The sequence below is a fragment of the Nycticebus coucang genome, chromosome 3 (genome assembly GCF_027406575.1).
Source record: "Nycticebus coucang isolate mNycCou1 chromosome 3, mNycCou1.pri, whole genome shotgun sequence".
Taxonomy (NCBI): Eukaryota; Metazoa; Chordata; class Mammalia; order Primates; family Lorisidae; genus Nycticebus; species Nycticebus coucang.
This window is the reverse complement of record NC_069782.1, coordinates 65,759,539-65,786,484: the sequence shown is the minus strand read 5'-3', so window position 1 is coordinate 65,786,484 and position 26,946 is coordinate 65,759,539. Positions and strand designations below refer to the sequence as shown.

The following is a 26,946-nucleotide window of genomic DNA, read 5'->3' as shown; positions in this document are numbered from 1 at the left end:
TATTGGAGCAGCACACCTTCTAATTCCTCAGCTGGGAATTTCTGGAGGTCATGAGCCAGCACTTCTCCAAAAATCGTGGGTGTTTTAAACCCCTATGGCAACCTGGTCTATGTGTCCTGGATCGTAGTTTCCATGTCTGGTCTCTCCCACTGGAAAGCAAACAGTCTCTGGCTTCCTGGATGCAGCCTTATACTGAATAAAGGCATCTTTTAAGTCCAGGCAAGTGGGCCACTTGGCTTCTGCTGGCAGCAGACTCAGCAGAGTATATGGATAAGGCACAGTAGAAAACAGTGTTACAGTTACACCATTTACTGGGAAATTCTTTTTTTTTATGGCACTATTTTTCTTTTTTATTGTTAAATCATAGCTGTGTACATTAGTGCAATCAAGGGGTACAATGTGCGGGTTTTATATAAAATCTGAAATATTCTCATCAAACTGTTCAATGTAGCCTTCATGGCATTTTCTTAGTTGCTGTATGCAGGCATTTGTATTCTGCCTTTAGTAAGTTTCGCCTGTACCCATTCTAAGATGCACTGTAGGTGTGGCCCCACCCACTACCCTCCCTCCACCCTAACCTCCCCCTTCCCCTTCCTTGGCTCTTTCCTCATAGTCTTGTGCTATAGTTGGGTTATAGCCTTCATGTGAAAGCTATAATTTAGCTTCATAGTAGGGCTGAGTACATTGGATACTTTTTTCTCCATTCCTGAGATACTTTGCTAAGAAGAATATGGTCCAGCTCCATCTGTGTAAACATGAAAGAGGTAAAGTCTCCATCTTTCTTTAAGGCTGCATAATATTCCATGGAATACATGTACCACGATTTGCTAGTCCACTCGTGGTTCGATGGACACTTGGGCTTCTTCCATGACTTAGCAATTATGAATTGGGGCTGCAATAAATATTCTGGTACAGATGTCTTTGTTATATTGTGATCTGTGGTCTTCTGAGTATAAACCTAGTAAAGGAATCATAGGATTGAATGGCAGGTCTATTTTTAGGTCTCTAAATGTTCTCCAAACATCCTTCCAGAAGGAACGTATTAGTGTGCATTCCCACCAGCAGTGTAGAAGTGTGCCCTTTTCTCCACAGCCACACCAACATCTCTGGTTTTGGGATTTTGTTATGTGGGCTACTCTTGCTGGGGTTAGGTCATATCTCAAAGTAGTTTTGATTTGCATTTCTCTGATGATTAAGGATGATGAGCTTTTTTTCATGTGTTTGTAGATCGTGCATCTGTCTTCTTTAGAGAAGTTTCTCTTCAAGTCCCTTGCCCACCCTGAGATGGGATCACATGTTCTTTTCTTGCTAATACGTTTGAGTTCTCTGTGGACTCTGGTTATTAGACCTTTATCGGAGGTATAACCTGCAAATATTTTCTCCCATTCTGAGGGCTGTCTGCTTGCTTTACTTACTATGTTCTTGGCTGTGCAGAAGCTTTTTAGTTTGATCAGGTTCCAGTAGTGTATTTTTGATACTGCTTAATTGCCTGGGGAGTCCTTCTCATAAAATATTCACCCAGGCCAATTCCTTCAAGAGTTTTCCCTGCACTTGCTTTAAGTATTTTCATAGTTTCATGTCTTAAGTTTAAATCATTTATCCAGTGAGAGTCTATCTTAGTTAATGGTGAAAGGTGTGGGTCCAGTTTCAATCTTCTACAGGTTGCCAGCCAGTTGACCCAGCACCATTTGTTAAATAGGGAATCTTTTCCCTACTGAATGTATTTAATTGGCATGTCAAAGATCAAAATAATGGTAAGTAGCTGGATTCATCTCTTGGTTCTCTATTCTGTTCCAGACATCTACTTCTCTGTTTTTGTGCCAATACCATGCTGTTTGATCACTATCAATTTATAGTACAGTCTCAGGTCTGGTAGCATGATTTCTCCTGCATTGTTTTTATTGCTGAGTAATGTTTTGGCTATTCAAGGTTTTTTTCTGATTCCATATAAAACGAAGTATTATTTTTTCAAGATCTTTAAAATATGACAATGGAGCTTTAATAGGAATTGCATTAAAATTATATATTGCTTTGGGTAGTATAGACATTTTAGCAATGTTGATTCTTCCCAGCCATGAGCATGGTATGTTTTTTCCATTTTTTAACATCTTCAGCTATTTCTTTTCTTAAAGTTTTACAGTGTTCTTTGTAGAGATCTTTCATGTCCTTTGTTAGGTGTACTCCCAAATATTTCATCTTCTTTGGCACTACTGTGAAAGGAATAGAGTCTTTGACTGTTTTTTCAGCTTGGTTATTGTTGGTATATAAAAAGGCTACAGATTTATGGGTGTTGATTTTGTAGCCTGAGACATTGCTGTATTCCTTGATCACTTCTAAAAGTTTTGTAGTAGAATCCCTAGTGTTTTCCAGATATATGATCATATCATCTGTGAAGAGTGAAAGTTTGATCTCTTCTGACCCTATGTGGATACCCTGGATCGCCTTTTCTTCCCTAATTGCAATGGCTAAAACTTCCATTACAATGTTAAAGAGCAATGGAGACAATGGGCAACCTTGTCTGGTTCCTGATCTGAGTGGAAATGATTTCAATTTAACTCCATTCAATACGATATTGGCTGTGGGCTTGCTGTAGATGGCCTCTATTAGTTTAAGAAATGTCCCTTCTATATCAATTTTCTTAAGTGTTCTGATCATGAAGCGTTGCTGGATATTATCAAAAGCTTTTTCTGCATCAATTGAAAGAATCATATGGTCCTTATTTTTTAGTTTGTTTATGTGCTGAATTACATGTATAGATTTACGTATATTGAAGCAGCCTTGAGACCCTGGGATAAATCCCACTTGGTCATGGTTATAATTTTTTTGATGTGTTGTTGGATTCTGTTTGTTAGGATCTTATTGAGTATTTTAGCATCAATATTCATTAGTGATATTGGTCTATAATTTTCTTTTCTTGTTGGGTCTTTCCCTGGTTTGGGGATCAAGGTGATGTTTGCTTCATAGAATGTGTTGGGTAATATTCCTTCTTTTTCTATATTTTGGAAGAAGTTTAGTAATATAGGTACTAGTTCTTCTTTAAAGGTTTGGTAGAATTCTGACATAAAGCCATCTGGTCCTGGGCTTTTCTTTATAGGGAGATTTTGTATAGTTGGTGCTATTTCAGAACTTGATATAGGCCTGTTCAACATTTCCACTTCATTCTGGCTAAGTCTTGGTAGGTGGCGTACTTCCAGGTATTGGTCGATTTCTTTCAGATTTTCATATTTCTGAGAGTAGAGTTTCTTGTAGTATTCGTTAAGGATTTTTTTGGATTTCTGAGGGGTCTGTTGTAATTTCATCATTACCATTTCTGATTGATGAAATTAGAGATTTTACTCTTTTTTTCCTGGTTAGGTTGGCCAAAGGTTTATCTATTTTATTGATCTTTTAAAAAAACCAACTTTTGGATTTATTGATCTGTTGTATAATTCTTTTGTTTTCAATTTCATTTAATTCTGCTCTGATTTTGGTTATTTCTTTTCTTCTGCTGGGTTTGGGGTTTGAGTATTCTTCCTTCTCCAGTTGCTTGAGATGTCCCATTAAGTTATTAACTTCCTCTCTTTCCGTTTTCTTGAGGAAGGCTTGCAGTGCTATAAATTTCCCTCTTAGGACTGCCTTTGCAGTATCCCAGAGGTTCTGGTAATTCGTGTCTTGATTGTTGTTTTGTTCCAAAAATTTGGTGATTTCCTTCTTAATCTCGTGTATAACCCATCTATCCTTCAGCATAAGGTTGTTTAGCTTCCTTGTTTTTGTATGGGTATGCAGGTTCCTGTTGTTATTGAGTTCAACTTTTATTCCATGATGGTCTGAGAAGATGCAAGGAATAATTTCTATTTTTAAAAATTTGCTGAGGTTAGATTTGTGGCCTAGGGTGGTCTATTTTGGAGTATGTTCCATGGGCTGATGAGAAGAATGTGTATTCAGTATTGTTGGTATGAAATGTTCTGTAGATGTCTGTTAAGTCCAGATGTTGAATGGTTAAGTTTAAAGCTAAAATTTCTTTGCTTAGCTTCTTTATGGAGGATCTATCTAGCACTGCTAAAGGGGTGTTAAAATCTCCAACTACTACGGAACTGGAGGAAATCAAGTTGCTCATATCTGTTAGAGTTTTTCTTATAAATTGAGGTGCGTTCTGGTTGGGTGCACAAATATTAAAAATTGAAATCTCATCATATTGAGTATTACCTTTAAGAAATATGAAGTGTCCATTCTTATCCTTCCTTATTTCGGTTGGTTTAAAGACTATTGCATCTGTGAATAGGATTGCAATGCCGGCTTTTTTCTGCTTTCCATTTGCCTGGAGTATAGATGACCATCCCTTCACCTTGAGTCTATATTTGTCTTTTAATGTAAGATGTGATTCTTGTATGCAGCATATATCTGGTTTGAGTTTTTATATCCAGTTAGCCAACCTGTGCCTCTTTAGAGGACAGTTTAAACCATTCACGTTAATTGAGAATATTGATAAACCTTTCAAGAGTCTGGTGGACATTTTTAATCCTTTTGTGACTGTGGAAGTTGGAATTTGATCAAAATTTTCTGTGTGGGTTTACTTTTGTGGTGGAGGATTATGCTGGTCTTTATGGAGGATAGGTCTGAGAATATCCTGGAGAGCTGGTTTAGTTATGGCAAATTTCTTCAACATGTGAATGTTGTTAAAGCATTTAATTTCTATGTCATAAATGAAACTCAGTGTAGCTGGGTACAGGATCCTGGATTGAAAGTTATTTTGTTTTAGGAGATTGAAAGTCGATGACCATCCTCTTCTAGCTTGAAAGGTTTCAGCAGAGAGATCTGCAGTTATTCTAATATTCTTGCCCTTATAGGTGATGGTTTTCTTTCGTCTGACTGCTTTCAGAATTTTCTCCTTCATATTAACTTTAGTGAAATTGATTATGATGTGTCTGGGGGATGTCTTACTCGGGTTGAGTCATGCTGGAGTTCTGAAACCGTCTGCTATCTGAATTTCAGAATCTCTTGGCATGTTTGGAAATTTCTCCTTCATAATCTCATGAAGAAGAGACTCTGTGCCTTGTGAAGCCACTTCATCCCTTTCGGAGATACCTATAAGACGAATATTGGTTTTCTTCAAATTACCCCAGAGCTCTCTGAGAGAGTGATCTGTTTTCGCCCTCCATTTCTCTTTCTCTTTGAGAGTTTGGGAGCATTCGAAAGCTTTGTCTTCAATGTCAGAAATCCTTTCTTCTGCTTGCTCCATTCTGTAACTGAGGGATTCTACTGTGTTTCTGAGATCTTTGAGGGCTGTAACTTGTTGTCTCAATGTGTCAAAATCTTTGGTCATTTGGTCTTTGAATTCGTTGAATTCTTGAGGTATCTTTTCGGTTATCCCTTGGAATTCTAATTTGATCTTATTTGCTATCCAGATTCTGGATTGGATTTCTGATATCTCAGCTATTTGTTTGTGCATGGGATCTTGTGCTGTGTCTGTCCCATTGATCCTTGGGGGAGTTGATCTACTCTGATTATTCATATCAGCAGAGTTTTTCTGTTGATTTTGCCTCATGATTGTTTTTCACCATTTCCTCTGGCTGTCCTCAGAGTTGGGGAGGCGTCTCTCCAAGATTAGTGCCCAGTGGGATCACTCTATTGTTGCTCGATCTTTGTAGGGAGTGACCCTGTGTAGCTCCTCTGGGGCTGCCCCAGCCCGGGAGTTCTGGTTGTAGAAGCAGCTCCGGAGTGTGACACACCCAGATCCAGCAATAGGGTGGGAGGTGTTGCGCACGGTTCTGGGAGTGCCTGGTGCCCAGTGACTTTGACACAGAGAGCCCAAGGCTCCAGCAGTCTCTGGCCAGGAGAAGGGCTCTACGCAGAGGCAGGGAGGGCTCCAGAGGGCACCTGGCTACCAGAGTCCCTGGCCAGACAAGCGAGCCGGTGTGGAGGCAGGGAGGGTACTGGAGAGAGGACACAGGGTTGTGTGGCTCCCGCAGTTCCTGGTCACGGCATGAGGAGGCCTGGCTGGTGTGGGTTGCGGGTTGCGGGTTGGGGGTTGCGGTGCAGCTCTTATGGAGGTCTGGGTGGCACCAAGCCCAGGAGTTTGAGGTTGCTATGAGCTGTGACGCCGTGGCACTCTACCCAGGGCAACAGCCAAGGCTCCAGTGTGCCAAAAGCGGTCTCACTCTGCCCATGAGTGTTGAGGCTGTAAGGCAGCTCAGTCCCCACCTTTAGGCTGCTCAGTCACTAGGTTACTTGCTCCCACCTGATTCTTGCTCTGCAACCCTGAGGGCGGAGCTTGCTGGGGCAGTTCTCTCACAATGGCTCCCTACAGCCCACAGCTGAACACTATTAGCTCCGTCTGGCTCAGTAGCTCAGTCTGGGGCCCTAGACAATGCCCAAAGTTCTCCGAACTCCTGCTCAAGCTCTCTCCAAGGCAGTTCAACTGAGTGCCAAGTCAAAAAACACGAAAACAGTTCACAGGTAAGGCCTTTCCGGTTTGCAGTCTCACTGCTGCTTGTACTTAGGGCTGCCTGTGGGATTAGGTTGATCGAACACATGCAACCACTTGCCAGTTTTCTGCTGTTTTTGTCCTCCTCTTGGGGTCCAGACGTGTCTTGCTGACTCCCTGTATCCTCAAAGGGATGATTATAGGTAGATCCCACCAGCCAGAGATGCCTGGAGTCTTATCTCCCCAGACTCACCATGCCCTGTTGCAGGGAAAAATCTAGGCACTATTATCAGCATCTCTATTTTAGAGATGAAACTGGCCTTGGGTCAGTGAAATGTCATGCAGTTAGAAAATGGCAGACCCAAGATTTGGATCAAGACAGGCTCCAACTTCAATATCCTGTATCATTTGGAAATTCTTATTTTATGTTTTAAATTTTCCTGAGGTATCTATACACAGTAGATAACATTTAATACTGAACAAATTTTTCCAGTGTAGCCAACAGGCGACCTTGTTCAGTCTTAAGGATTCAGAGTAAGTATAACTACTGTATATAATTCTATGTTCCTTGGCCAGTCTTTTAGTTCCATTTAACAGATCAGTTTAATAAAACAGTTATGTCTCATTTTATGAGTTCACAGTACAGACAAGGCTGGGATTTAATACAGGTGGGTCACAGCCTCTTTCTCTTTGAATCATTTTTCTCTCTCCAATTTGTCTCTTTAGTAGAGACCAATTATAGCAGAACTAACTTAGTTGCCAAAATGAACTGTACCATCAGTATACTGGGTCTGATTTTTGCGTAAAGTGCAGTAAGAATAATTAATTATTAGCCATCTAGGCTCTTTTTTCCTTTAAAATTGGCTTTGCTGGATCCTTTTATAAGGAATCTCAGGCTGGACTTTCTTGAAAGCCTTTCAGAGCCCAGGTTTCATCTGTGCCATTGGATACCTATATGCATTGGGTAAATTCCTCTTCCCTTGAGGTCCCCAAGCACATTTCAATTCCCAGATCCATCAGCAAGCAACCTTTGTTACCATAGATCAGGAAATGTTACTGATGAGTATCTGTCCAGTTTTCCAAAGGGCTTTTTTATTGGCCTTATAAAGTCAACCTTAATTCCTTAACACAGTCTGGACACCTCTGGAAATGCTATTCCAGCCAAAGCTTTGCTAAAATAACCAGTGCCTTCATCATGTCCTAACAACAAAACAGATTCTTATTGAAATTATGCAAATAATTGTATTGTCAGAAATTAAGAATACTTAACAAATGGCTTTCAAATTCCGGAGAAATCAAGGAGAGAGGAAAAAAATGCATGTTTCAAACTCTGCTTATAAGTATATACATTGCTTGAAAAGCTACAAATAGCTCAAAAGACAGAAAATGGTTTTCTGACTTCTGGAAAACAGAACATAGACAGAATCAACAATATTGCAAACATAGAGCCATAACAAACTAGCCCAGTTCCACGTAACTGATTTGTGTTCTGTTTGAAGTCAGGTTAGCAATACTCATAGACATGTTAACTTTCCCATGAAAGTTCTAAAAATCTGCTTTTAGTCTGAAGGTATTCAGTTTCCAAAGACGTCAGGAATTTGAATTCGAGAGAATTTGTCAGTTTCTCTTAAAAAAAAAAAGAAATATATATATATATTTTTTTTTAGGGACAAACTTTGGACTCAGTCAGCTACAAAAAACATTTTCCATTTTTTAGATGAATTAAAATTATTACCGACAATATATGTTAGGACAGACCAATGCTTTATACATTAGGACAGACAAATGCTTTATAATATTGGAACATATATACAACCATTACCTATATAAAATTAATCACCATTTCATATTTGACAATGTTTCCAATATATTTTTAATAAATCAAATAAGTTTAATTTGTTTTCCTGTGACTTTCAGTGGTCTTAATATTTGAAGAAGATCAAATTTAGAGTTGTGTTTTTTGTTGTTTAGTTGGTCTGGGCTGAGTTCGAACTCACCAGCTTCTGTGCATGTGGCTGGTGCTAAAACCATTGCCCTATGGGCACCAAGAACACCCAAACATCATGTTTCCAAGAGGAAGGGCTTTATTCACCAGCCAGGAGCTTACAGCATAGAAGAATTCCAAATGGCCACACTCTCTGACTAGCTTGGTCTTTCCCTTTTTATCAACAGTCAACAAGTTCCACCCCACAGCTACCCTTCTCATTGGCCAGTTTGAATCAAGCAGGTGATACTATTCCGGCCCCTACAGAACTACAGGATTTCACAGAACTTGGAAATTTCCAAGTTCCAGGAAGTTAAGTTTACAAATTCCCAAGAGCTGAATCACCATGGAGAGGACCCTGCAGGTGTATCCTTCTGGTCTCCTTGAGAAGACCTGTTCTCCTGGACCTCATCCTTCTCGGGTATCCTCTCTCAGTACCCTGTAGGAAAGCCTCTTTCTTCCACTGCAACTCCTGGTTTCAGGGTCTGGCTTTACTGTACTGGGTGAGCACACCACAGTTTGGTGTTATTGGCACCTCAGAAGGGACAAAAATTCAGAGTGAGTGTCCTGCTTGTGGCACATTGGCTCCTGTACATAGCCACCCTCAGGACCTGTCAGATGCCTGAGTGGTTTTTACTCAGGGGCAGATCCAAATGTTCAGCAACTCAACAAGTGTCACTGGCCCATGGTGTTTTCATCTTTCAATGTCAGAAACAGGTACTTGGCTTAAAAGACATCTTGGGTAGGCCAGCGCCCATTGCTCAGTGGGTAAGGGCACCAGCCCCATAAACTGAGGGTGACGGGTTCAAACCCAGCCCAGGCCAAACTGCAACAAAAAAAATAGTTGGACATTGTGGCAGGACCCTGTAGTCCCACCTACTCGGGAGGCTGAAGCAAGGGAATTGTCTAAGCCCAGGAGTTAGAGGTTACTGAGAGCTGTGATGCCATGGCACTCTACTGAGGACAATAAAGTGAGACTCTGTCTCAAAAAAAAAAAAAAAGACATCTTAGGTAAATAACAGATTTGTGTGTGACAATACCAATAGAACCTTGATTCTGCCTCCACAGGACATTTAGGTCTGCTCTGGCAGGCCACTTGACTCTGCTGCTTCATCAGAACATAAGGGTTGGTAGGGAATAGATAGCCCTTAAAGAACTAAAGGGACCATGACCTTGAACAACTGCTTAAAATTTTGGTTTTGGTTTTAAAATTCTAATTTGAGGCTGGGCAATGTGGCTCACACCTGTAATCCTAGCACCCTGGGAGGCCAAGGTGGGTATGGATTGCTTGAGCTGAGGAGTTCGAGTCTAGCCTGAGCAAGAATGAGACCCCATCTGTACTAAAAATAGAAAAATCAGCCATGTGTTGTGGCGGACACCTGTAGTCCCAGATACTCAGGAGGTTGAGGCAAGAGGGTCACTTGAGCCCAAGAGCTCTACCAAGTGTGACTGAGTAATCTGTCTCAAAATTCAAAAAACCTCATAAATCCATAAAGTCTGCTTCTGCCTATATGTCTGTATATCTATGTGTTTTTATGTGTCCTGTCTTCTGTGATATTTTTGATAATTGTTTCAATTTGTCTGTGAACTTAATGTCTTAAAGTCACTAGATTCTAAGCTATAAAGAAATGGGGGCACGGCGGTGCCTGTGGCTCAAAGGAGTAGGGCACCAGCACCATATGCCAGAGGGGGTGGGTTCAAACCCAGCCCCAGCCAGAAAGTGCAAAAAAAAAGAAGAAAAAGAAATGGGGGCAGCGCCTTTGGCTCAAAGGAGTAGGGCACTGACCCTGTTTGCCAGGGGTGGCAAGTTCAAACCCAGCCCTGGCGAAAAACTGCAAAAATAAATAAATAGATAAAAAAGAAAGGGCCATGGTAAGACCTGGGGACATAATGTAAAATTCTTGGCCCAGCTGTGCTTCTTGGATATTCTGAGAAGGGTCAGATGTTGTCTTCACAGCTTTGTCTTTTGTCCTGGATTGTCATTCATTTTACTTATCTTAAGCTTTCCTTGCCAAATATATTTATATTGTAGCTGTTGTTATTTTGAACAAACTGGTATCTATAAGAGAAGAACAATTATTTTACCTTCACTTAAGACTTCTCTAATGCAGTACCTTTCCTTGTTATTTACCTTGTTTCTCATGAATTTTGTGTAACATTTCTTGCAAAGCAGGTGACAAATTCCCTCAATCATTTGAGGGAATAATTTGGGGTGTCATTTCAGGGATAATTTTGCTTGAAACAGATTTCTAAGTGATGTGGGATTTTTTTCTTTCAAAACTTTAAATATTTCACTCTGCTGTCTCCTTGCTTGCATGGTTTCTGAATGGAAGTCCAATTTAATTCTTATCCTTGTTTTCAAAGTGGCTGGTTGGGAATCACTTCCTTCTGAAATGGAAAAAAGGCATTTTATATTCTTTTAGAAGAAGTTGCTGCTAAGAACCTGTTACACTTTTCTTTTATACTTTTTATAATCATGGGTAATCATTGTTGATCTTAATTCCCATGTAAGTTGGGAGTCTTAACCCGTTCCTTTATTTCATCAGGGGCTGTGGTACACTGTAATAGTTGTGCCAGAAAAAGCTCTCCTGGCATATCCCTGTCTTGGGATGTGTGCTAAAAATTAGTAGGGAGTAGTCCTGAGACTCAGAAGTACAGGCAGTCTCTAAGTTACTAACATCTGACTTATGTACAACTTACTCTTATGGACAGGAGCTATGATAGTAATTCCCTGAGTTACAGAAGTCTGACTGATATTCGACTCACACTTACAAATAGCAGCTATTACAAATAATGGGTAAATATACCTGTTACAACTTACATACTAATTCAGCTTAAAACAAACCTGTGGAATCTTATCTCATTCATAACCCAGAAATTGCCTGTAGAAGGGATTTTTTTTTCCTGAAAACTTTATTGTTGGGGATTCATTCAGGGTACAAGATGTGTCACACACGGAGACCCACCCCCCTCCTTCCTTCCCTCTCTCAGCTCAACCTTTCCCCCACCCCTCCCTTCTTCTCTCTCTGCTCTTCTCTTTCCTCACACCCCACCATGTCATTAATTGTCATTAATTGTCCTCAAATCAAGATTGAATACATAGGATTCATGCTTCTCCATTCTTGGAATGTTTTACTAAGAATAATGTGTTCCACTTCCATCCAGGTTAATACAAATGCTGTGAAGTCTCTAATTTTTAATGGTTGAATAGTATTCCATGATGTACATATACTACAGCTTGTTAATCCATTCCTGGGTTGGGGGGGCATTTAGGCTGTTTCCACATTTTGGTGATTGTAAATTGAGCTGTGATAAACAGTCTAGTGCAAGTGTCCTTATGGTAAAGGTTTTATTTTTCCTTCTGGATAGATGCCCAATAATGGGATTGCAGGATCAAATGGGAGGTCTAGCTTGAGTTCTTTGAGTTTACTCCATACTTCCTTCCAAAAAGGTTGTATTAGTTTACAGTCCCACCAGCAGTGTAAAAGTGTTCCTTTCTCTCCACATCCATGCCAGCATGTGCAGTTTTGAGATTTTGTGATGTGGGCCATTCTCACTGGGGTTAGATGATATCTCAAGGTGGATTTGATTTGCATTTCTCTGATAATTAGGGATGATGAGCATTTTTTTATGTGCTTGCTAGCCATTCATCTGTCTTCTTGAGAAAAGGTTCTGTTCATCTCTCTTCCCTTTTCATATATGGGATTATTGGCTTTTTTCATGTGGATTAATTTAAGTTCTCTATAAATCCTACTTATTAAGCTTTTGTCTGATTCAAAATATGCAAATATCCTTTCCCAATACATAGGTTGTCTATTTGCTTTGGTTGTGGTCTCCTTAGCTATACTGAAGCTTTTCAGTTTAATTAAGTCCCATTTGTTTATATTGGTTGTTATTGCAATTGCCATAGTAGTCTTCTTCATAAAGTCTTTCCCCAGGCCACTATCTTCCAGCGTTTTTCCTATGCATTGTTTGAGGATTTTTATCATTTCATGCCTTAAATTTAAGTCCTTTATCCATCTTGAATCAATTTTTGTGAGTGGAGAGAGGTGCGAGTCCAGTTTCAGTTTTTTGCATGTGGATTTCCAGTTCTTCCAGCACCATTTATTGAATAGGGAGTCTTTCCCCCAGTGTATGTTCTTGTTTGGTTTATTGAAGATTAGGTGATTCTAAGTTGTAAGTTTCATTTCCTGGTTTTCTATTTGATTCCAAATGTCTATGTCTCTATTTTTGTGCCAGTACCATGCTGTCTGGACCACTATGGACTTGTAGTACAGCCTAAAATCTGGTATGCTGATGCCCCCAACTTTATTTTTAGTACTAACAACTGCCTTAGCTATATGGTTTTTTTCTGGTTCCACAGAAAATGCAGAATTCTTTTTTCCAAGTCTTGAAAGTACGATGTTGGTACTTTAATAGGTATGGCATTGAATTGGTAGATTCCTTTGGGAAGTACAGACATTTTAATAATGTTGATTCTTCACAGCCATGAGCATGGTATGTTCTTCCATTTGTTAGTATCCTCTGCTATTTTCTTTCTCAGGGTTTCATAATTTTCTTTATAGAAGTCCTTCACCTCTTTTGTTAGGTATATTCCTAGGTATTTCATTTTCTTGGAAACTATGGTGAAGGGAGTTGTGTCTTTAATTAGCGTCTCATCTTGATGGTTATTGGTGTATACAAAGGCTCCTGACTCATGGACATTGATTTTATATCCTGATACATTACTGTATTTTTTGATGACTTACAGGAGTCTTGTGGTTGAGTCTTTGGGGTTCTCTAAGATCATATTGTCAGCAAAGAAGGAGAGTTTGACGTCCTCTGCTCCCATTAGGATGCCCTTTATTTCCTAGTCTTGCCTAATTGTATTGGCTAGAACTTCTAGCACTATGTTGACTAGTAATGGCGACAGAGGACATTGTCTGGTTTCAGTTCTAAGTGGAAAAGCTTTCAGTTTAGCTCCATTCCATACGATACTAGCTGTGGGTTTGTCATAGATAACTTTGATCAATTTAAGAAATGTGCCACCTATGCCTATACTCTTCAGTGTTCTAATTAGAAAAGGATGCTGTGTTTTATCAAATGCTTTTTCTGCATCTATTGAGAGGATCATATGGTCTTTGTTTTTCTTCTGTTGATATAGTGAATAACATTTACAGACTTACGTATATTAAACCAGCCTTGCATCCCCGGGACAAAACCTACTTGATCATGGTGTATGACTTTTTTGATAATAAGCTGTAATCTATTGGCTAGGATTTTGTTGAGAATTTTTGCATCTATATTCATTAGTAAAACTGGCCAGAAGGTCTCCTTTTTACTTGAGTCTTTTCCTGGTTTTGGTATCAGGGTGATGTCTGCTTCGTAGAACATGTTGGGGAAGATTCCTTCCGCCTCGATTTTTTGGAATAATTTCTGTAGTATAGGAATAAGCTCTTCTTTGAAGTTTTGATAGAATCTGGTATGAAGCCATCTGGACCAGGGCATTTGTTTGTTGGGAGATTTTTTTGTTTCTTTGATCTCAGTGCTTGAAATTGGTCTGTTTAGGAGCTCTATTTCTTCCTGGCTAAGTCTAGGGAGAGGGTGTGATTCCAAATACGGATCCATTTCCTTCACATTGTCAAATTTCTGGGCATAGAGTTTCTGGTAATATTCAGAGATAATCTCTTATATTTCTGTGGCATCAGTTGTTATTTCCCCTTTATCCTTTCTGATTCAGGTTATTAGAGATTTTACTTTTTTATTTCTAGTTAGTCTGGCCAAACGTTTATCAGTTTTATTTATTTTTTCAAAAACCCAACTCCTTCTTTCAATGATTTTCTGAATGATTCTTTTGTTTTCAATTTTATTAATCTCTGGTTTAATTTTGGATATTTCTTTTCTTCTTCTGGGTTTAGGCTTAGATTGTTCATCTTTTTCCAATTCCATAAGATGGCTTGTGAGTTTGTTAATATGCTCTCTTTCTGTTTTTTGAATGTAGGCATCTAAAGCCAAAAATTTTCGTCTCAAAACTGCTTTTGAAGTATCCCACAGGTTTTGTAGCTTCTGTCTTCATTGTTTTTATGCTCAGGAAGTTAATGATTTCCTGTTTTATTTCTTCCTGCACCCATCTGTCATTCACCATAAGGTCATTTAATTTCCATGCCTTTGTGTGGGGTTGAACGTTTTTGTTGGAGTTGAATTCCACCTTTAGTGCCTTGTGGTCTGAACAGATGCAAGGTAAAATTTCAATTCTTTTTATTCTGTTGAGGTTTATTTTGTGTCCTAGGAGATGATAAATTTTGGAGAATGTTCCATGAAGTGATGAGAAGAATGTATATTCTTCATCTTTAGGATGGAATGTTCGATATATGTCTATCAAGCACAGTTGTTTTAGGTTCTCATTTAAATCTCTTATATCTTTGTTTAATTTCTGTTTAGAGGATCTGTCCAGCTCTGTGAGAGGAGTGTTAAAGTCCCCTGTTATTATGGTGTTATAGGATATCATATTGCTCAGACTAAGTAAGGTCTGTTTCAAGAATCTGGGAGCATTTAAGTTAGGTACATAAATATTTAGAATTGAAATGTCTTCTAATTGTATTTTTCCCTTGACCAATAAGAAATGACCATCTTTGTCTTTTCTAACTTTAGTTGGTTTAAGTCCACATGTATCTGAAAATAAGATTGCAACCCCTCTTTTCTTCTGGATTCTGTTTGCCTGAAAAATTGTCTTCCAGCCCTTAACTCTGACCTTTAATTTGTCTTTTGGGACTAAATGTGTTTCCTGCAAACAACAAACAAATGGCTTGTGTTCTTCAATCCAATCAGCCAGTCTGTGCCACTTCAGTGGGGATTTCAAGCCATTAACATTTATTGAAATAATTGATAAGTGTGGTAACATTCTAGTCATCTTATTTTGTGAAAATCTATTGCTTAGTTTTATCTCTTGCATCATTGTGAAAGCTAGGTTCTGTCCTTTAATTTCTGGGTGCTTACTTTGCTGGTGGTCCCTTGTAATTGTCAGTGTGTAGAACAGGTTGAAGTATTTCCTGTAGAGCTGGTCTGTGGCAAATTTCCTCAATATTTGCATATCAGTAAAAGATTTGATATCTTCATTAATTTTAAAGCTTAGTTTAGTGGGATATAGAATTCTGGGCTGAAAGTTGTTCTGTTTAAGTAGATTAAAGGTGTATGACCATTGTCTTCTGGCTTGTAAAGTTTGATTAGAGAAGTCTGAGTTCACCCGGATAGATTTTCCCCTATAGGTCAGTTGGTGCTTACTTGCAAATTTTTTTCTTTTGTCTTGATATTGGACAGGTTCATCATAATGTGTCTTGGAGAAGCTCTATTAGGGTTGAGGTGACCTGGGGTCCAATATCCCTCTGAAAGGAGTGTGTCAGAATCTTTGGTGATATTTGGGAAATTCTCATTTATAATATTCTCTAGTATGGCTTTCATTCCTCTGGGGCCTTCTTCTTCCCCTTCTGGGATACCTATAACTGGTATGTTTGAATGCTCCGTAAAGTCCCATAAGTCTGTCAGTAAATGTTCTGCTTTCTCTCTTTTCTGCCTGATTATCTATCTGAGTTATCTCAAGAGCTTTGTCCTCTACCTCTGAGAGTCTTTCTTCTGCACAATCTAATCTGTTGTTGATACTTTCTATTGCATCTTTAAGTGCCCTTATTGCTTCAGTTCCTTCATCTCTGCTATATCCTTTCTGTATTCTTTATATTGTTCATCTCTTCTTTGATTCTGTTTTTGGATTTCCTTTTGGTTATTTTCTACTTTCTCAGCAATTTCCTTCAAGGTTTTCATCATCTGTATTCTAAATTCCCCTTTTGTAATTTCTAACATTTCTTTATAGGTGGAATCCTCTGTAGTAGCTACTTCATGGTCCCTTGGGCGGGTTGCTCTGGACTGGCATTTCATATTGCCAGGATTTTTCAGCCGATTCTTCCTCATAAGTGTTTTCTTTTATCTGTTCCTTTCCATAATTTTCCTTTCACTTCCTCTAGCTCTTTAAGTTACTGTGTCTCTGGCCTAAGGTTTTGATCAGTCCTTTTGGTACAGGACCAGAAGAATGAGAACATTGAAGAGCAAGAGGGGAAAAAAAGATTTAAAAAAGAAAGAAAAAAAGGCAAGGAGAAGGGGTGAGTAAAAGGGAATATTAACAAAAAGAAGGGAGGCTCATAAAGAGGGAGACAGGAGTAATACAGGTGTATAGTAGGGTACTTTGACCCAACCTTAAAAACCCCCAATCTCTGTGAGTGCTGGTTTGGGTGGTTCCCTTGAGGTCAGCAGCTCTTTGCCGGCCTGTTCAGACACAGTACCCCACCTCTACCAAGTAGAAAGGAAAGACAAAAATACTATAAATCAAACCAAACCAACCAAACAAAAACCCTTATGGGATAAAATTTGGGGAAATACCAAATAATAGGGGCAGAAACACTAGGAAAAATGAAGTTCTAATTGTTAAAGAAATCAACAGTGGAAAATTGTATTTAAAATAGAAATATAAAAAAAGAAAAGGAAGAAAAAAATATAATCTAGAGGGGAAATGTTGAAGGTAAAAAAACAAACAAACCCAAAACCATATTCTTGCTGAATAACAAGAGTAACAGGTGATCTTCTGGGGTATGAGATGTTAATCACAATGCTGATACAGCCGTACGAGATAGAGACTGGAGGCTTCTGCTGATTTCTCAAACCCTGCAGGTTTGAGAGGCTAGATGTCTCCTCAGCCCGCTTAAAAAAACACTTTAAACTGTTATCTTTGAAAGGAGATGCTTTCCCAGGAAAGCACTTGTTGCTTGGATCTCTCCTAAAGTGGCTGCCTGCTTATCTAGTGCACCAAAACCGGTCCCACTCTGTGCCCTTAAGGGCCAAGGCTGTAATCTCCCAAACACTGAGATCCCCACTTTACCCCAGCATCTCAGTCTCCACCTTTGGGCTGCTCGGTCACTAGGTTACTCACCCAAGATCTCTTGGCTGATCCTTGTGCTGTGACCCTGAGGGCAAAGCCTACAGGGGCAGTTCTCCCATAGTGGCTGTACAGGCAGCCCACAGCTGAACAGTATTAGCTCCCTTCTGGCCCAACAGCTCAGTCTGGGACCTAGAAAATGCTCAAAGTCATCCACACTCTCGCCCAGGATCTCCCAAGGAAGTTCAATCGAGTGCCCAAGCCCCCCTCCCACAGGTAAGGCCTTTCCTGGTTATAATCTTGCTGTTGTAGTTACAGCTGTGGGCGGCCTCTGACCAAACAAATGTGCCCACCACATGCCAGTTCTTCACTGTCTTTATCCTCGTGGGGAGCAGAAGACTCTGGCTGTCTCTCTGTGGTCCCAAAGGAATGTCTGTGGGCAGATCCCACCAGCCAGAGATGCCTGGAGTCTTCTCTCCCCAATCTCACTGCTCCTGGTTGTAAAGAAGCTGTTACTGGGATGCCATCTTCTCCCAAGTCCAGAAGAAGGGATTTTTTTGTTGTTGTTAATCTAAGTTTTTGTGCCTTTTTCCTTCATGCCTAAGCTCTAACTTCCTAATAACTTAATAACCCCATGAAATGGAACAGAAAGAAAAAGGAAGAACTGAGTCTGATAAATATTGCACATGTTAAAATGAAAACTTTTCCAAAAGAAATATTTTGATTGAACCATCTGGATCTGAGTACCTAGAATGTTTCAGGACAGTATGGTCAGCTGAATCTTATTACAACTTTGATTTCCCCAGGCCTCCTAGTCTCATGTTTGGTGATGGGAGAAGTAGAAAAGGTTCCAGTTCTTCAGTGTGCTTTTATTCATTTCAACACTATCCACATTTGATACCTCATGAAATGTAGCTCATAGGATGTTGAGTGGTAGTTGCATATGGAAGATAATGAAGAAGTTTTTCTCACAAGAAATTGATGGTATTAAAAATGTGTATTTTTTTTTTTTTTTGAGACAGAGTCTCACTATGTTGCCCTTGGTAGAGTGCTGTTGCATCACAGCTCACAGCAACCTCAAACTCTTGGGCTTAAGCAATTCTCTTGCCTCAGCATCCTGAGTAGCTAGAACTACAGGTGCCCACCACAACGCCCAGCTATTTTTATGTTGTAGTTGTCGTTGTTTGGCAGGCCCAGGCCAGGTTTCAACTTGCCAGCTTTGGTATATGTGGCTGGCACCCTAACCACTGGGCTACGAGTGCTAAGCTTCCACTCTACTTTTTGATGGACTCTTATTTTAATAAAATTGAATTTATCATTCTTTTCACTTGGGCCTTCATTTTCCTACATAAGAAAACATTCTCTACTGTGAAGTCATAAAATTTACCTATAATTTCTGAAAATGGTCTGATTTTGTCTTACACAGGTGATTTGTGTTTTTTTTTGTTTGTTTGTTTGTTTGTTTGGGTTTTTTTGCAGTTTTTGGCCAGGGCTGGGTTTGAACCCGCCATCTCCGGCATATGGGGCCGGTACCCTACTCCTTTGAGCCACAGGCACCGCCCAATTTCTTTTTCTTTCTTTCTTTCTTTTTTTTTTTTTTTTATTGAGACAGAGCCTCAAGCTGTCACCCTGTGCAGTGGCATTACAGCTTACAGCTCCTGGGATTACACAATTCTCTTGCCTCAGCCTCCTAAGTAGCTGGGACTACAGGCGCCCGCCACAACACCTGGCTATTTTTTGGTTGTAGTTGTCATTGCTGTTTGGCAGGCCCAGGTTGGATTTGAACCTGCCAGCTCTGGTGTATGTAGCTGGCACCTTAGCCACTTGAGTTACAGGTGCCAAGTGTAGAATTAATTTTCTATTTTGTTGTGTTCACAGTTCTGAGGAAGTTAGTGTGGCCAAAGAGAGTTCTCACAACCAATTTATAGATTAAATCTTTGGCGATCACAGAATAATAGCTGAACATTTTGTGAATTGAGTATAGGTTCTCAGTGGTGTCTCACTCATTCTCCTTTTTATAAATGTGGGATGTTTCAGGACTCAGTCTCCTTTGAGGATGTGGCTGTGAACTTCACCCTGGAGGAGTGGGCTTTGTTGGATCCTTCACAGAAAAAACTCTACAGAGATGTTATGTGGGAAACTTTCCGAAATCTGGAGTCAATAGGTAAGAATGAAAATTCCATCATGTTCTCTGTTTTTTGATCATTGATGTTGTTCCAAGATTTGGAATGTGGAATTTATTCTTGCAAATAAATCAGGCATGGTCACAGCTCATCATGAACCTAGAATCTAAAAGTTTTTCTATAATTTTTAATAAATTGTGGTGACTTGTTCTGCATTTCAGGAAAAAAAGAGAAAGACCAGAACATTGAAGATCAGTACAAAAACCAGGAAAAAAATCTTAGGTGAGTCATACTGACAAGAGAAAGTAATGTCCCAGGAGAAAATAGTATGTCATGAAATTTTATTAACAAGGAAACAAAATGAGAAAGCTCAGCCTCATGTTTATCTGTTCTTAGGAAATACTAAACACAAGTATTTTTTTAAACATATGACATAGATGTTCAGTGTTTGAAAAATAGTTTGCTTGGAAATAGTATTAAGAAATCCATGTCTGCGGCCAGGTCCAGTGACTCATGCCTGTAGTCCTAGTACTTTGGAGGCTAAGGCAGATGGATTCCCTGAGCTCATTGGTTTGAGACCAGCCTGAGCCAAAACGAGACCTCATCTCTAAAAACAGCCAGGCATTGTGGTGGGTACCTGTAGTCCCAGCTACTTGGGAGGCTGAGGCAAGAGAATCACTTGAGCCCAAGAGTTTGAAGTTACTGTGAGCTATGACTCCATGGCACTCTACCAGGGGCAACAAAGTGAGATGTCTCAAAAAAAAAAAAAAAAAAAAAAGGAAATGCATGTATGAATACCACAATTTTTATAATAGCTATGCTTGATCTGTCTTGCATTCAATGTATTTATCTTATAAGTATTTTAGAAGGACAAAAATAATCTATATTCTGATATCATTTAATAAGTTAAAAATCTTTAATAAACATAATGTACTTCTTATCTTTTACAGAAGTCATATGGTAGAGAAACCTTATGAAAGTAAAGAAGGTATTCAATGTGGAGAAAGTATCAACCAGATTCCAAATCTCAGTCTGAACAAGAAAACTCACGTGGGAGTAAAGCCATATGAATGCAGTGTGTGTGGAAAAGTCTTCACTTGCCATTCATCCTATAGTAGGCATATTAGATCTCACACAAGACAGAATCCACGTAAGTTTCAGGAATATGTAGACAAACCATATAAATGTAAGGAATGTGGAAAAGGCTTTACTTATCTGCAGTCTTTTAAAAAACATAAAAGAACTCACAGTGAAGAGATATCCTATAAGTGTAAGGACTGTGGGAAAACCTTCAGTTGCCGATATTCTTTCCAAGTACATGGAAGGACTCACAATGGAGAGAAACCCTATGAGTGTAAGAAATGTGGAAAAGTGTTCAAACATCCCCAGTCTGCTCAAGTACATGAAAAGTCTCATACTGGAGAGAAACCCTACAAATGTAAGGAGTGTGGGAAAGCTTTCAGTTACCGCCATACTGTTCGAAAACATGAAAGGAATCACACTTCACAAAAATACTATGAATGTAAACAATGTGGGAAAACATACGTGTCTTCTCTGGGTTTCCGAGCACATGAAAGAACTCACACTGGAGAAAAACCCTATGAATGTAAAACATGTGGAAAATCATTCATGTATCACTATTCTGCTCAAAGACATGAAAGGACTCACACTGGAGAGAAACCCTACAAATGTAAGGAATGTGGGAAGGCCTTCAATTATCATTATACTGCTCGAAAACATGAAAGGAATCACACTGTGCAGAGACGCTATGAATGTGAACAGTGTGGAAAAACATACATGTCTCCTCTTGGTTTTCGAGCACATTTGAGTACCCACACTGGAGAGAAACTCTATGAATGCAAAAAATGTGGGAAAGTATTCAGATACAGCCAGTCTATTAAAACACATGAAAGAACTCATACTGGAGATAAACCCTACAAATGTAAGGAATGTGGGGAAGCGTTTAGTTGTCGTTATTCTGTTCAAAGACATGAAAGGACTCACACTGCAGAGAAAGAGTATGAATGTAAAACATGTGGGAAAACCTACATTTCTCCTCTGGGCTTCCAAACACACGAAAGAACTCACACTGGAGAGAAACCCTATAAATGTAAGGAATGTGGGAAGGGCTTCATGTACCTTACAAGTGTTAGAATACACATGATATCGCACACTGGAGACGGGCCTTATAAATGTAAAGAATGTGGGAAAGCATTCAGTTGCTGCAGTTCCTTTCAAAAACATGAAAGAAGTCATACTGGAGAAAAGCCGTATAAATGTAAAGAATGTGGCAAAGCCTTCAGTCATTCTAATTATGTCCAAATACATGCAAGAATTCATACTGGAGAGAAACCCTATGAATGTAGGGAATGCAGCAAATCCTTCAGCTTTCTTACAGCCTTTCAAGTACATATGAGAATACATACTCGAAATGAAACTTATAAATGTAAGGAATGTGGTAAAGCCTTCAGTTGGCGTACATCCTTACGAAAACATGTAAGGAGAGTGCACACAGAGTAGAAACCCTATAAATGTAAACAGTAGAGAAAGTTTTTCAGTTTTAACTATTTTCAAAGTCATATGAAAGTTCACATTGGAGAGAAGTTGTATGAATGTAAGTAATATGGGAAAGCCTAATAGAAATTAATTCACGTATAATGCTCTATAACAGGGGTGTCCAACCTGCAGCCCGTGGGCTGCATGCTGATTTTGTGAGAACTTTTTTTTTTGCTCATTTGTGATGTTAGATATTAGCTTTCCTTAGTGTTTGTGTATTTAATGTGTGGCACAAAGCAGTTCTCATTCTTCTAGTGTGTGGCAGGGGAAAAAAATGATTGGACACCTCTGCCCTAAAATATTTGTGCCATGAAAGAAATGTTGTAAAATTATAAACATATTATTTTTAACAGTGTTACATTATTTTTTCTTTGGCTATTTTTGAGATGAGATCTTACTGGTTGCCCAGGCTAGCCTCTGGGGCTCATGAGATCCTCCTGAGCAGCTGAGACTGTAGATGCATGCTTCCATGCCTGCCTCATCATTGCTAGAGTCTTAAAGTGGACATCTACACTATGGATTTCTACTTACTACTTTCATAAATATACACTGAGATTATTCTGTAAGTACTCCTTTAGCAATAGCACAGAGAAGTATTATAGGTAGGGTTTGGTGTTTTTTGTTTTTTTTTTTTTGCTTTCAATTACAGCTGGCTTTCACTCATCTTAGTTTGAAGGGTTTTATTTATTTATTTATTTTTTCCTTTCTTCCTTTATTGATTCTCTTGCCCTTTGCTTTCCAAGTAGCTGGGATTACAGGCACCTGTCACAATGCCTGCCCTTTTTTTTTTTTTTTTTTTTTTTTTTTTAGTAGAGACGTGGTCACTACTCTGGCTCACTCTGGCTCAAACCTCTGAGCTCAGGCAATCCACCTACCTTGGCCTCCCACAGCACTAGGACTACAGGTGTGAGCCACCACACCCAGTCTATAGGTGGTGTTTTTCTTCAAATCAGTTAATAAAATTGTTCTCTTACTAGTTTTGTAAACAGGGGCCATTGAAAAATGGCAGTTTGATATTGGGAGTTTTCTACTGGCATTCTATGTCAGGTATTAGATAGCCCTTATTCATTTTATATATTTCACTTTTCTTGCAAGAAAAATTTCTTCTTTTTGGTCAGAAGAGCCTTACTTTATTTTCCTTGGCAGTAAATAAAATAAACTTGTAAGCATTCCAAGATTATCATACAATGCAGTCTTTTGTGAGTTATTATTTTTATATCTTGCCCTTGGCCCTCTTTCTTTCTGGCTGGGTCGTAGGTGATAGACTGAATTACTAGGTTAAATCTTGGATGGGACAATAAAATCTAGACTGGAGATGGCCCTCTTGGATCATCTTATGTCAGTTGTATAGAGTTGTGAACTAAATTCCCTAGAATCTATTCTCTTTTTGTTTCTATGTTAAAATTCACCAGTAACCTAAGCTATATGAAAGTTGGAAGGCAGAACTGAAGAAGGCACAAGTCAGTTTTGGACTCATCATACAGGGAGACAGACTGATGCACAAACACTGCATGGACACCTGCTTCCCATCTGCTTTCCTGATTCATTGGCTTGCCTATCAAGAGTTTCTTCAGGCTCAGCGCCCATAGTTCAGTGGTTAGGGCACCGGCCACATACACTGAGGCTGGCAGGTTTGAACACAGCCCAGGCCTGCTAAACAACAGTAACAACTGCAACAAATAAATAGCCGGGCATTGTGGGTGTCTGTGGTCCCAGCTACTTGGGAGGCTGAGGCAAGAGGATCACTTAAGCCCAAGAGTTTGAGGTTGCTGTGAGCTGTGACACCATGGCTCTCTACTGAAGGCACCATAGTGAGACTGTCTCAAAAAAAAAAAAAAAGTTTCTTCAAAACACCACTATCTGCTTGACTTTTGTTTTCTCAGAGGAGTAGGATTCCACACATGTCTCCACAAGCTCCACATCAAAGATCCATTTGCAATTTGGGTTTCCTATAAGCCCTCATTTGTCGACCAGGCAGTTTTCAAACTGTCATGGTTGGGGATATTGTCTTTTGCTCTAACTCTCCTCTTCTTTAGATTTTATTTCAATGAGGTCTAATTTGTATAGCAAACACTTTGTTTTGTTATTCTGGTAAAGATTGTTTTCCCAATTCCATGAAGACAGCTACAGTGGTGCAGTCACAAGGAAACATATAGATAGTTGTTCCTGTGCTGCACTGTGCAGTTACTGTGCTAGAGTCTTTCCCTGTGAGAATGGGGATCACGTGTCAGGTAGTGAGAGTTTGCAGTTAGTTATAGTGGAATGTAATCTCACAGTACATTCTCAATTATGTTTGTATACAGTAAGAACAATGTACATTTTTTTTTTGTCAAAGGCTTGTCCAGTTGTTTTTAAGAAATATTTTATTAACCCTTTTGTAATAGCTTGTATGCTAACAAATATTATTTCCCATTGTTGCTGTTATTGTATTTCCTGTTACCTGAGAAGACACATTAAAATATCTAATTGCAATTATTATTTTGTTTTGAAATTATCACAATTGTTTCATGAAATTAATTTCTCATATTTTCATAATACAAAAAGATGACTCATGCTTTTGTCAATGCCATCTTGCCAAAGACATTCCAGGATTACACCTCTAGTCAGAGTGAGGAGTAATGGGCTATAATATGAATAACTGCAAAGCATAAATGGTTGTGGGTTATCAATAAAAGAGTGCTCAAAAAGAGCACTAACAAGAGTCCTTGTTATAGGATTTTTGTTTGTTTTAGGTGATTTCATGGCTATTGAACAACATGAGATATATCTCTGTATTGGATGTTACAAGGTGAACTTAATTTTATTCTTGGAAATTCTAATGGTTCTTATCTATAAGTTAGAAGGAATGGAGTGGTGCTTAACATAATTCACAAGAAGCATCAGTTATATTGGAGGAAGATGATTTTGGTCATTTTGGAGTTTACTTTCTTTTAGATTTTTTTAAGAGACATGATTACTTGTCAATCAAATGACTTTGTTTTGATTCTTGGTCACCTAGTAATTTTGTCTGAGGATGGAAGTGTGTTTCATTTTTCTCTTCAACAGGATAAGACTTATCCTGTTGGGAGGCCACCTGTCAATCATCTGGAACAACTTTTGTTTTTCTTATCATCTAATCACTGAAATAAAATAATTTTTGTAATACAGTAGGAACTTTTTCATAAAGTATCTCAGGTAAAATGTCAACTGAAATTAGGCTATTGAGGCAGAAATAATGTTTTTTTTGAGACAGAGTTCATTCTGTCATACTGGCTAGTGAGTTGTGGCATCATCATACTTCACTGCAAACTGAAACTCCTGAGCTAATGTAATCCCACCTCAGTCTTGCTATGTCTCCTTGGCTAGAGTGCAGTGGCATCATAATAGCTCCCTGCAACCTCAAACTCCTGAGCTCAACACCACACCTGACTAATATTCGTATTTTTCGTAGAGATGGGGTCTTCCCCTTCATCTTGCTGGTCTCAAACTCCTGGCCTTGAGCAATTTACCCACCTTTGCCTCCAAAAGTGTCAGGATTATAGGCATGAGCCACTGCATCTGGCCTGTAGAAATTCTTTCCATATTCTGGATATAGGTCCATTGTAAGATATATAATTTGCAAAAATATCTTCTCATTCTGTATGTTGTCTTTTCATTCACTTGAGAGTGTTTTTTGGTGCACAAAAGATTTTAATATTTTTTGTAGTCCAGCTTATCTATTTTTCTTTGATCACCTGTACTTTAGATGTCATATCCAAGAAATCATTGCCAAATCCAATGTTAGGAATTTTCACGTTTTCTACTAAGTCTTTTATAGTTTTAATGTTTAGGTCTTTGATCTAATATAAGTTAAATTTTGTATATGATGTAAATGTCCAGCCTCATTCTTTTGAATCTAGATAATCCAGTTTTTATAACAACATGTGTTGAAAGACTGTCCTTTCTCCATTGTATGATCATGACACTGTTGTCAAAAATCATTTGGCAAAAAAGAAAAAAAATGAACAAAGAAATATCATTTGGCCATGCCTGTGAGCATTGCTTTCTAGGCTCTCTGTTCTATACCACTGGGCTATATGTCTCTTCTTATGATAGTACCATGTGGGTTTTATTACCATAGTTTTGTGGTATTAAGATCAGATAGTAAGAATCTTCCAACTTTATTCTTTTTCAAAATTGTTTTAATATTAGAGGAGATTCCACATGAATTTGAGGACCATTTTTCTATAAAACAATCTGTTAGGACATTAGGGTGTTGATAGGTATTGCATTGTATGTGTAGACTGATTGGGGTGGTATTGTTTTTTAACAATAGTAAGCCTTGCAATCTGTGATCATAGGATGTCTTGCCATTTATTTACATGGTCATTAATTGGTTTTGGCAATATTTTGTAGTTTTCGGTGTATAAGCTGTAGGTCTCTTGGTTAAATTTATTACTAAGTGCTTTATACTTTTGGATGCTTTCGTAAATGAAATTGTTTCATTAATTTGCTTTTCTCATTGTTGTCAGTATATAAAAATGCAACTGATTTTTGTGTGTTGGTTTTGTATCCACCTTTCTTTTCCCATGTGGAGTCTTTAGGGTTTTCCACATTTAATATTTTTATAATCTGTAAAAGAAATAATTTTACTTCTTTCTTTCCAGTTTGGATGCCTTTTATTTCTTTTTCTTGTCTAATTTATATGCACCTCTATAATCAGAAGCAGCAATTTGTAAGCAGAAAACAGATCCCCAATGTTTAGAGTACAGGGTCATTTTTGCCAACCCTGCCTTCTGTGTTGCCCATAAGGTACATGCCAGCTCTTGCTGTACTCATACCATGGAGCTGGGAGGGAAGGATGGGTAGCTGCTGCTGTGCTAAGAGTTAAATTTGAAATTAACCACAATTTACTGTGACATTTTATACTAATGCATTACTTCAGGTCTCATCCCACATGTTATTGCCTCAGTAAGTCCCCTTCTAACTTCAGTTACTTCTATTTCTTTCCAAATGTAGATTT

General features: G+C 38.8%; 1 protein-coding gene across 2 annotated transcripts in view; it reads left to right on the top strand.

Annotated features, from left to right (window-relative positions):
- Positions 1-24,535, top strand: part of LOC128582086 (zinc finger protein 709) — a 53,649-nt gene extending 29,114 nt beyond the window's left edge. For both annotated transcript variants that reach the window (XM_053585629.1, XM_053585627.1), the window contains exons 2-4: positions 19,324-19,450; positions 19,631-19,691; positions 20,360-24,535. In XM_053585629.1, coding sequence (XP_053441604.1) covers positions 19,324-19,450; positions 19,631-19,691; positions 20,360-21,929 — 1,758 coding nt within the window. In that variant the 3' untranslated portion in view covers positions 21,930-24,535. The remainder of the gene's footprint in view (positions 1-19,323; positions 19,451-19,630; positions 19,692-20,359) is intronic.
- The last annotated feature ends 2,411 nt before the right edge of the window (positions 24,536-26,946 follow it).